Consider the following 12,711-nt stretch of genomic DNA (forward strand, 5'->3'; position numbering starts at 1 on the left):
TCATATGCTTTTTCCATTATTTTACTTTCATAAAAAAAACCCAGATACGAACACATAATTTTAATTGTCCATTAAAAGCTATGACAGCCTTCCATCAAAACTTAGAAACACATACGATATTCTTTACCCACATCCAGCTCTGGAGCCCTCAGCACAGGAAAGACATGGACCTGTTGGAGCAGGTCCAGAGGAGGCCACAAAAATGATCAGAGGGCTGGAGCACCTCCCCTGTGAGGACAGGCTGAGAGAGCTGGGGTTGTTCAGCCTGGAGAAGAGAAGGCTCCAGGGAGACCTTATTGCAGTCTTTCAATACTTAAAGGGGGCTTATAAGAAAGATGAGGACAGACTTTTATAGCAGGGCCTGTAGCGATAGGACAAGGGGTAGTGGTTTTAAACTCAAAGAGGGTAGATTCAGACTAGATATAAGGAAGAAATTTTTTCTGAGGAAGGTGGTGAGGCACTAGAACAGGTTGCCCAGAGAGGTGGTAGATGCCCCATCCCTGGAAACATTCAAGGTCAGGTTTGATGGGGCTCTGAGCAACCCGATCTAGTTGAAGATGTCCCTATTCATTGCAGAGGTTGGACTAGATGACCTTTAAGGGTCCCTTCCAACCCAAACTATTCTGTGATTCTATGATCTAAAGTTGAATGTATGCACAACATTTGACTGAGTCTTTTAGTGAAACAGGTAAGTAAAAACAAACAAATCACACACTTAAAGAATGACTAGCTAGCGACTAGACAAACTCAGTTAATTCAACGTAGGTATGTCTCTTCTCTGATGACTCTATTTTCTTCTACCATCTTTCCTTAGCACAAATAGAAATAACTTCCCATTTGTAGAAATCATATAATAGCATAACTTTTTTTGAAAAGCTTGTCATTAAAATACTAAAAATTAGGAGTATATTAAAATTAGAAATAAAATTAGAGATGAATAAGGTACAGAAAGAGCAAAATTACAAATGAAGTATATTCAAAAGGATAGAACTAAACTACTAATTATCTTCTGATCTTTTCTTACACCCATATATTATGTTATTAACCAATCTGCAGATATACTGCACAACATACTATTATTTTTAGTTAACATAAAATAGACTATTAAACATATTATAAAGTTGTGTAAGGCATTAATTGTATTTTATGAGAATTTATATAGATGTAAATTGTTTAACTTCTTCTTATAAAAGTATAAACTTCCTTGACTACTTGTAATTGTTCAGCAATTACTTGTTCAAAGCCTGTTTGAAGTAAAACAAAAGTTAGGTATAGAATGTCAAAATGTAAGGTAAATAAATATTCTCTTAAATTTCCCTTCTTTCTTGTGACTAACTGCAGTTATATTAGATGATAATGAAGGTGGCCAGTTTTAACATTTATACTTTATAGATATCAGGTGGAATAGAAAAGAATGTCAGGGAATATGGGAAATCTACTCAAGTCTTGTGTTCAGTGTAATGGTCAACAAAACAACTAAAGAGGACTTTGAAATACTAAAACATTTACCGTAGATTTACTAGACTAAGTAGTGTCTTGGTGACACTGCTTAGGGGGTAAGATTTACAAAGTATGGGCTTAAAATGTTTACTCACTTCATCTTGTTACTTAAGTTTGTTCGTTACTTAAGTGTTACACAAGACACCAAACAGAAGTCTACATGTCTTTTAAATACCTCCAGGGATGGTGACTCAACCACTTCCCTAGGCAGCCTGTTCCAATGTCTGACAACCCTTTCAGTGAAGAAATTTTTCCTAATGGCCAATCTAAACCTTCCCTGGCACAACTTGAGGCCATTTCCTCTTGTCCTATCAACTTGTTACTTGGGAGAAGAGACCAGCACCCACCTCGCTACAACCTCCTTTCAGGTAGTTGTAGAGAGTGATAAGGTCTCCCCTCAGACTCCTTTTCTCCAGGCTGAACAACTCCAGTTCCCAGCTGGAAAGATAATAGGGACTGATAAGTTCTTCAACTTAGGGAAGTTCAATTAACATGTATTCTGACAAGAATCTCCTCAAGAGCCTTATCCTGAAGAAACAGTAGCAGAATCAAGCCCCAAGATAGAGCTCCACAATTTACAGCTTGCAGATACAGGCTGAATAGCACAAACTAAGCAGAACCACCAACCACTCTATACCCCTTTCTTCTGAGTTTTTGTTGTGTGAATTAATGTACAGGGGAGCAGCTCACATGAGCTGGACATTTACAGAGGCATGACCATGAGGGGGAGTCTGGAGATGTGCAAAGGAATGGACTCAATGAAAAGATTTTTTTTTTCTTCCTATATCAGTATAAAATAGCATGGATGGACACACTAGTCTAGCCATGTTTTAGAGATTTCATGGAAGAGAAATTGGGACTGAATCTAACAGATGTGAAATCAAGGAGGAAGAAAGGGGAACAGAAAAGTCAATGGAATCTAAATAACTAAAACAGAAAAGCAAGAAGGGATTGAATTGTGTAGTAAAACACGCTAGAAAAATAGTGACAAGGACACTTTTGAACAGAGAGCACTGCAGAGAACAAAGAGACCAGAAAGGATGGTAGAATAGCTGAATCACAACACAGAGACAAAGGGTGTGCAGGTGCTAATTTAGCAATCAATAACATGAGGCCAAAAAATTAAGGTATGCAGGTCAGTTAAGCCTTGAAATCTGACCAAGTGCAACATGGATGTGTTCAGAAGAAAAGTTACTCTTCTTCAACAGTGAGCAAAAGAGGTCAATATACCTTAATGAATAAAGAACATGTGGTATCAACTGTAATACTGAGCAATATTGCACATTACCACACAAAATGGAAAAAAATTGAATGAAATTATCAAAACAATGTATTTTTAAGTAGGAGAACCATGACTCCAACACTGCATATGGATCTTTACTATAAGCAATGGGAATATCATTGGCTTTTTCCTGCCTCTGTGTGGCAGGTGTTGTCTTCCCCTGTAAACTGAATGCAAGTCAGGCCTCTTAAATTAGAAGATATTAGTGAAAAATAAAGATGCTATTTTTATTCAAAATTATTTTTATTTTGTAACTGGGGACACAGAATTGAAATCTAAACATAAGCCCATATTTATTAAAAGTTTCCTTCCTAAGCTCATGAAAATACTTTTCCTCCTTACAGGAAAAGAGATTATCAAGCCAGGGACTAACCAGATAAACTCATTATCATTTTCACCCCTGCTTCCCATTCAAGTCAGAGAGAAGAAGGTGTGAGCTGGCAGGCTCCATGCTCTAAAGCCCCCAGTTAGGAAAACTAGAATCCCTTCTAAACAAGCCAGTTGCTACTCAACAAGCCAGTTGCCAGCATGTTCAGGCTCTGCTATTGTGCAAAGACAGACACCAAATTATCTGGTTCTCTCTCAACCTCTTGATATTCTGGAATAATCCATTTGCTTCGCTTCTACAGCTCCTTCCATGCAGCTGGTGGGTTATGTGGATAGCCGTGGGTTATGAAATAGCTTGGAATCACAATTCTGTGCCACCTGAGCTTTCCATGACTTGAAGTTCAAAATTCTGCCATAAGACTGTGTTGGCATAGGAACTGTTGTGCAAACCAAATCTTCAGATATGGGTGGAGATGAACAAGCTAGGGGTAGCTACAGTCAACATCAACTGTTCAACCTAGAGCCAAGCTGCATACCCAGCCCAGATCCTTAACACAGCTGAACAGTGACTCCCCTTGAGAGACTAAGAAGTATCCCCATAGCTCAAATTCCTTCAGTGTGTTACATGCTTTACTGCTCTCAGTCATATGGTAATTTCTACACGCAGCCCATAAACTAATCCTTAAGTAACAGCACTGTTTCCTGAAAACAGTTAGCCCATGCAATATAACAGGCTACATTTCAGTCTCAAAATTTTAGAAGACAGATGCCTGTGTATTACCTGGCCTGGCAGACGATTTTATAGAGTTCTTGGTTAGCTTCACAATTAGGAACCTTATAACAGACTATGAAGTTTGAACATTGTCCACTTCTATTACCGTATTGTACAATACAATTGCCTGATCAAGCCTTCAGGCTTAAATCTTCTGGCAAGAACTTGGTCATTCTTAATCAAATCTTTACATTGCATTTAGAATAAACGTTCACTAACTGAATCAGTACAAATACAGTAAAATGTATGTTGCCAGTGGAATTTGTCTCCAAACCTCAGATTGCTAATACGCTTGATATGTTTCTATTCTTTCTGGATCTACTGACAGTGTTTTGGTTATCTGTATAAAGTGTGTGAGAAATTTTAGCTCTGTAGTCACAAGAAAAAAAATTATTTTTATGCCTTTAGGAAAGCTGGTGCATAAGAAAAAAACAATAGAAAGAAAAAGGCTACACCAATTCAGATCAAAAATATGCTTCAGTCCATCTGAGCTGGCCACTAGCAGATACCTAGGAGCATACAAGGACAGCCAAAGCATACAGTGATAATCCCCAGAATACTTTCACAGCTGGAAACTCTCTTCATATATAACAGTCCATGGATTTTTCTAATATGAATTTCCACTGTCACCATTTGGAAGCAAGGTAAGCTTTTGGCATCTGCGACATCTTGTGACAAAGTGTTCAACAGATTAAGTATACCTACTGTAAAGAGGCATCACTGCATTTGGCTTATACTAGCCACTTGCCAATTCCATTTGATGCTCTTCAACTGTTGTATTAGATGAGGTATGTAATAACTATATTTCCCATTCACCCATCATGCTTGTACAGATCCCTATCATATCCTTTTCAGTAGGGTCCTTTCCAAGCCGAAGAATTCCCCTTTATTTAAATGGTTCCTTATGCAGAAGCTGTTCTTCTGCTTACCTCTCCTAGCTCTACCATATCCTTCCAGAGAGGAAGGGAAAAGGACTACATATGGATAACTGTAGGTTCATATAATGATTCAGCGATGGTTTTTGTTTTGTTGTGTAGTGCTTTCCTAATAACACCTAAAAGGAAACACTGTTTTTCTTTCCAAGAGCAAAAGCCTTGACACAGCACTTTGCCAGATCTATTGTATGCTCTATGGGAAATAGCTATTTCTGTTTTGCAGCACAGGCCTGTAATTTGTAATTACCTCCTCAATTTGCACCATAGCTACACCTTAACCTCAGAAACATGTAAAAATCCTCTGTTCTTTTCTTTGTCTGCATTGCTAAACAATCTGGTAGAAGTCTTCATTAATTCATGTACCAGCTACTTCAACCCTACCTTTCTGGTATAGGCAAAGGCTACACTGGCCACCTAAAATCTACTCGAAATGCATGTGGAATGCAGACATGTAGAATGGCACCTTTTCCTCTTCTCTTTGTTCACTCAAGCACAATAACTTAAACTCACTCGAAAAGCTTTTATATGACTATGAACCACTAGCCTCCAGTCTGGTAATGCTGTAGGGTTCATTGATCAAATTTTCTCACAAATATGTTGCCTCTTCCCAATGCTGCAATTATGTGTACAAGGAACTCCCAGCATAAATCCATAAAGTCACCTAATGATCCTAACGATCATATTTTAAATATTTCCTTAAAACTCATTTATGTTGTGATCTCAATTTGCCTTATTAGACCATTAGTTTAATATCAAATGAAATAAACAACATCTGTTACACTCATCTTTTGGCTTTTACCATACATGCAGATTGTATGATACCTGGATGATGCCCTGTTTTGGAGTGTTTGACTGATCATCAGGACTGAGTGTTCTACCACAGTACAAATTGATCAAGATGCCTGCAAATCTAGACTCTCACTGACTCTCACTGTCTTAGGTAATACAGACATGAAGAAAATAGATGAAAGAGAAATTCACTTTTAAATCAAACTATAAAATAAATCTGGCCTTCTAAAATAGATAAAATGTCTTGAACCAAAGATTATTTCTCCTCTTTGCCCACAGTGATATTGAAAATGAAAATATAATCCACTAGTCCCTCTGTGGTGAGGGTTTCTGTCAAATTTCAGTCATTTGTTAGGCACAAGATAGTCTCATAATTAGCTTAATCTGTGGTTAAAAATATTAAATATTGTATTGGCCAGCACTGCTAAGAGATTTTGCAATTACACATTATCTCCTATGACCATGTGGTGTTACAAACAAGGACTCCCCAGACTTACTGTTTTCCTGTGCAGAAATAGAGGGCAATGAATATGATTCATTTTGTATTTAATAAATGTAAGAGTTGGGTAGAAAGCTATAGCCAGCTCCAATTTACTATAATAAACAAAAATTAGTTGGGCACTGCTTGGTGCTTTTTCTTTTGTTAGGACATTTTCATCTTTACCATTAGCTATCTACACTGCTACAGCCAGAGCTTCTGCTTTTCAAACCTGTTATTGCCTTTGTGGCAAAAAAACCCACTATGCCTTTTTTCACAAGATTAAGCTGAAACCATGAACATGTTTTGTGCTAGAGATGAAGTCCAAGAACAAAGAAAGCATTTTAAAAAAGGACCTTTTATAAAAGGTACCATTAAAAAGTAGGACTTTTTCCCTATTTTTAAGATGAAGTATATAATTCTGCTCATTAAATAATGATTACGTCTTCTCCAGCTATTGAGACAATCTTTGGTTCTCTTTTTCTTTTCAAATTCTAACCTATAAAATTTGTATGTATGTTCTATCTGAAAAAGATTGGCTTAATCCAGTATGGTAACTATTGTAGCAATCTTATCTTTGCATTGTAAGCAGTGGGTCAATTAACAGCAATAATTCCTTTTGTATCTAATTATTTCATATTTAAAGGGTAACACCCATAAACACATAATGATAATCCTTGTCACGTTTCTTTTGCAAAATACGCAATCACAGTTTGCGATGAAACTACTCACTGCAAACCATTAGAATTTTTTCTGTATTTATACTTTTTCCCTATATTCAGACTTGGCTAGGATATCCTCTTAAAATATACTTTAACAGATCTTGAATGCTTTAATAGACTTATAGATAGGCATTATACATATATATATATCATGTATTTAAGTTGTTATAGCTACATATTTGTTTTGCTTCTGAATTCTTAGACATGCCCACTGCAGATAAAATCAGTAGTCTAAGAAAAGGAAGTGAGACTGCAATTACATGCAATCTACCACGGTGCAACTGCCTTGTTGCCAAAAAAAAATATATCTTTGTTTTAGTCTTCAGTTCAGTTATCATCTCAAAATTTTATAAACAGAAGAAAGCATAATAGCAGTTGATGTACCTGCATGCACAGACATACTAAATTATAAAGCTGTCAACAACAAAACTGGGGTTTGATGCAAAACAAGACAAAAAAAAAGTCTCCAACATTTGATGAGTATTATGGTGCATTTACACTAAGCTGTTTGTCAGAGATGAAGAGGTGATCATCAAAGCAAATTTTATTGTATTGTAGTTGTGTTCTAGTATTGAAAGGAATACTATGTCTGAAAGAAAACTGTCATCATATTCCTATCAGGAATACAGTTTTGAAAATTTTCTTCATTTTATCTCTATAGTCATTTATTTATAATATCCTATCATATCCTATCCTATCATGTATCATGTATCATATCATATTGTATCAATCTAGGTTTGTTATCTGTCTGTAACTCTGTCTTGCATTCCTAAATGGTGTGCAAATTTTGTCTAGGAAAGAGACAATGATTCAACTATATTTTGCAGGCAGCTAATTTATTTTCATGGTAGGTTAAATGCAGGGCAGCTCAGTTAAAGTGTTTCCTTTACTTTAAGAAAAAGTCTCATAGAAATCTAATTAGATTTCTACAGTTGTGTCACATTTGGGAGCCAAGCAGTTTTTAGACAAAACAGGCTCTTGCAGCTGAGGCTGTCATTTAGTTCAAGGCAGTATTCTTTTTTCCTGAAATTCAGAGATTTTAAAGTTGTCTGTTATACAACGTAAAGTAGTTAGTTTTGAGTCTAAAATTTTAATTTTGGAATCTTAGATATTTCGACCTACTTTTACTACTATTCATTTTAAGCTAATACATTTTTAATTATGCTTTTGCATAACGATAATTTTGCATATTATAATTAAATTTTGAATTTTCTGAGCCATATTTCTTAAGAGACAAATTATAATCCAATATTAACATTCCTATGTAAATGTAAACAATGAAATCCATTTTTTAGGTATCTATGTGACTAGGTAATTCAGACACATTTTATGCTGAGTTTCTGCAGCTCCTCCTGAAGGGTAATCCAACTGTAAACGTGTTCACATAAGGATATCAGTGCCTCAGTTTCAGAACCCAAGTTTGAAAATATTGACTTACACTCCCAATTCGTCGTCTTTAAAATTTCCTTCAAAACAAAAGAATTGGTTCATGATAAACAGATTTTTTTTTAATTAAATTACAAACTTTAAAAATGCAAAACAAATAGTGCATCCAATTAATTAGCCAGTTAAGGAAGACAGCTGTCCATTCCTGTCATACTAAGGTTTTTAGTTACCAATGTGCACAATGACTCTTAGCTTGCTTTCTAACTTTCTTGGACAGTAGCTCATCAACTGTTAGTGTCATACTTTGTAAGACAGAATCCTTAAATGGTCATGACTTTACAGGACATTTTCAGGTGATGAAAATAGCTTTTCCATCATGCTAATCTACTGATTTCATGATGTTCTTCTTTTCACTAGCACATTACAAAACAATTTAGGATGATGAAAACAGTTCTTCTGTCATTCTAATTTACGTATTACACAAGGCTCCTCATTTCAGCAGCTCATTGTCTTGATGAATCACCCACATTTTGAATGTAAAGGACAATGAGTTGTCCTTTTGAGATTAATGAAACTTTGTAAAATAATTTGAAGTGAACCCTGAAAAACAGTCTATCTAATCCAGAAAGCGTCAGCACTTTGAAGTATTATGGTAACTGGTGCTCTGCATTCTACTGGTATTGCTTTACATTTATGAATAGGAATAAAGGTATCCATCAAAGAAGCTGATTAAGTATTTGTGCTGTGTTTTTATTATTTGTAGATTTTATTTATATAATTATTAAACCATGGGAAATTCTCATCTCTCCCCAGTAGGAAAGCACAGAACATAGCAGTTTAGTTACAAACAAAGATTTCTTCAATATTGTATTAAGAAAGTTAAGAAGTTATGTAGTGTTAAAATATTTACAAGGCATTTTAAATCAATTTCTTTGAAGGGATCACTGTATGCCATCAGCAAGGTGCTAATTACATAAAAAGGAATGGCTGTATGGTCTGGATTTTTTTTTCCTTTTTCCCTTGGGTAGTTAATTTCTATTCCTCCTAACTGCTTTTGGAACAAAAATAAGTCATGATTCAGCAGAAAATCCCTGAGATGACCCGTATCATGATTATAGCAATCTGCTAGTGACTGTTTGTTTTACACAGTTTTTAATGTGTAAAACAAATTTGCATATTGATCTAGACACAAGGAAATAAAAGATTCTTTGTAAATATTTGCAGTTGTCAGCTTCTAAAGTCTATTTAATAATAACATAGACGATACATAAAGCTACAACTTTCAAGTGTTTAAAACCTGTAATATCTGTAAAACAATGTTGATAAGGTTGATAATTGGGAATTTATAATTTCTACATCTTGTCCTTTAAAAATCTACTTCTACATGAACCTAAAAGGTCCACTGATTTGGAGCAAAATAGAAAATGTAAGTGTCAATGAGTTTACTACTTTTGCTGATACTTTTAAAGACATTTTTCTCTAAATCTGTGTCAATTTGGAATAAGCACCTGGATTTATATTTCATACTGAAAGTGATTAATCCATTTTTTTCCAAAGCATGACCACATTACCACTCTTTAGGTCTTTTCAAATGAACTGAGATATGGTAAACATGGTGTGCTTGTAATGGAATTGTTTTTTCTTTGTAAAAGATTTTAAGCTTCTTTAAGAAAATCAAGAAAATAATTGAAGGTTTGGTGTTGGTTTTTTTTTTTTTAACTCTAACTAATAAAATCAGGAGACTGTGGTGAGATCTAGCGGCAAGTAGTTTGATGTCCTCAGCAGGACACCAAAAGTCAGAAGTAGTGCTGTAAATTCAGTGTGGGGCTTCAACACTGTGCTAAGTGTGGCCTGAATCTCTGGGGCTTCCCTTTGATGCAAGTGCAGTATATTAACTGGAAAAGCATTCACTTTTATTTGTCTGTACTGTCTGCGACAGCAATATCGCCTCATTTAGGCTAGTTCAACATGAAAATGCACAGAGAAGCAATCTGTTACAAATTAGCACAGCTCCCCTTTCATTTTACTAGCTAGTAATTGGAAGGGGTTACAAAAGTGTAATTTATCAGATTATATGTGTTTATCTTTTTGTGGGGACAGCATGCCTTTGGTGAATTTTCCTACGCACCCTGAGGGAATAATCTTTCCTTGATGTCCATTAGATCTGAAAGAAAACAATGACGCCTGTGAAATATAGGAGTATAATTTGTTGGGTTTGAGAAGGAACAGTTTCCCAGACATCTAAAATGGTATTAATGACTTTATTAGAACCTTACCGTTCCTTGGAAATGCTTTTGCTCTCTCGTTTCCAAATGGTCTTGAAGTCACTGCAGAATTCGTACCACACCGTGAAAATGTAGTTTGGTGTGATCTCCTTCTCGCCAGGCTTTGGCTTTATCCCAAAGTATCCCACTGTTTCTTCGAAGCTGCGAGGGAGGGGGGGAAAAAAACTGTCAACACATAAGCTCACTGGGGAAACAGTTTCTCTGAGGGCTGGTTCCTGATTCAGTAGTCAAGGCTGGTAATTACCATAACTTCCCCTTAGCCTTGGAAATCATAGCAGCAATTCATGCTGAGTATAGCTAATCTTCCAACACCTACCTCATTCCCAGGAGAGTAACTTACAGATGCATGAGCCATCATAGAGATATGTCACACAGACAAATCATGGGCATTCAATTTTAATGAGAAAAACTTAACTTCTTGCATTTCAGGAGATGCTATATTATATCTATTTCTTTAATTTTATTCTGCAACACTCCATGAAGACCTTATTCTCCCATTTATCTTTACTGAAGGACTATGGAAGAGTCACATGCCAAGTCAGGAAAAAATCTACAGGTGTGGTTAAAAATAACCTTCAAGTACTTAGGGAGAATTGGAAGTAGCAAGAAGAAAGCCACAGACAGTGCCAATAGTCAGTTTGCAAAGTTTTTACTGAAAACAATTAATCTCCTTCCACATGTGTCAATAAGCAGATAATTAATTTTATGAAAATGCATTGCCAATATTTTAATGCTTTTTAAATTTTGTAATATGGCTACTGAATTGCTATACAGCTGGATATTTTCAAAGTAGTTTTTTATTATAGATGATACTTCCGATAGCATTTTAACTGATTGTGCATTTTTAACCTTTATGATATTGCTTTGTATAGATAAAATGGAATGATTCACATGACTAGGTACTTATGTAATGAAACAAAAGTATGTTCACTTTCGTAAAGGTTGAATCACTTTTTGAATCACTTTTCTCTGCAAAGTAGATATAACAATCCTGAAAGATTTGGTCATACTTATTAAAAATAATGCTGTAATTTAAAAAGAAAGGTAACAACATGTTTCAAAAGAACTAATTTTTCTTGAAATACTGATTTTATTTAAGCAGAAGAAAGTTACATTGTTCTTTACAATTGCCCAATGGTCCTAAATCTAGAACACAGGAAGTGTAAATCTTGAAAATAAAATAAATAAAAGGTATCTTAAAGACTTGTAAGGAGTCCCCAACTATTCAACAGATGTTACTTGAGCAACAGATGCAGCTTCAGTAAATATTTCTTTCCCAATTTATACTTGCATTTGCATAGTCCACATTGCATGTTTTCATACAGAATTGCTAAGGTTAGGGTCAAGTTTTTTTGCCTTAGGTTGAGATTCAAGCTTTTAGCTAGGCTTGAAGAATATAAAGTAACCATCAAAAAGTCCATCAACAGAAGTTACTCCCCAAAAATACAGTCCATCTGCTTCACAAAGTATAGAAGCTTGGATTTTAGCCACATGAGCCAATACGCTCTGGTTTTTTTGATACTTCAAAGATGGATACAGCTTCTAGGACATGCTGAAGAATATCACATATTGCTCAAGGTGAGCTATTGATATAATAGTTTTTTAAACCCTCATATATGATAAGCTTAACCTTTTAAATTTCTTACATAGGTTTTGTATAAAACATGTAACTATATTTCAAGTTAATTGGTGCTCCACAGTAAAGGTATCACAATGAAATAAGTATGAATAAGCCCATAATATTCTGAGTTGAAGGGTCCTGTAGTGACACTACAAGGAGAAAATAAAGAAAGAAAGAAAACACTAATACAGGTTTAAATATCTGTGTAAACCATTCTGGGATTTCAAACCCTAAAAAATACTAAAATACCCTAGTCATAATCACATGGTTAAAACAGTTTATGTCTACTGGGCAATGACATTTCCATTACATTCCGTTGGGCCAAATATTCCTCAGCTGTTCATATCCCTTGACTAGGATAGCTCAGCCAGGAACAGCAAGACCAGAAACTCTCTTCTCAGGTTGGCTTCATGTAACAGCAGCCAACCCCGGTAACATCGTGCTCTCCTATTCCTAACAGAACCCTTCTCCATCCCAGCTGTAGCCAATACAGTTGTCTCTGCATGCTCCAGGATTCTGAATTCCTGCACACTCTCTCTCACGCTGCCTTCATCCTGACACCTACTCCTCATCCCCTCCTCATGTTTCATCCTTAGCCCTTCTCCCAGTAGCAC

The 12,711-nt window shown here is 35.6% G+C and overlaps 1 protein-coding gene across 6 annotated transcripts in view; it reads right to left on the reverse strand.

The window, feature by feature from the left end:
• Nucleotides 1–12,711, reverse strand: part of FMN1 (formin 1) — a 209,578-nt gene that overhangs the window by 13,369 nt on the left and 183,498 nt on the right. For all 6 annotated transcript variants that reach the window (XM_069784109.1, XM_069784110.1, XM_069784107.1 and 3 more), the window contains one exon: nt 10,468–10,617. In XM_069784109.1, the coding sequence (XP_069640210.1) occupies nt 10,468–10,617 (150 nt within the window). The remainder of the gene's footprint in view (nt 1–10,467; nt 10,618–12,711) is intronic.

The sequence above is a fragment of the Haliaeetus albicilla genome, chromosome 5 (genome assembly GCF_947461875.1).
Source record: "Haliaeetus albicilla chromosome 5, bHalAlb1.1, whole genome shotgun sequence".
In the NCBI taxonomy this organism is placed as follows: Eukaryota; Metazoa; Chordata; class Aves; order Accipitriformes; family Accipitridae; genus Haliaeetus; species Haliaeetus albicilla.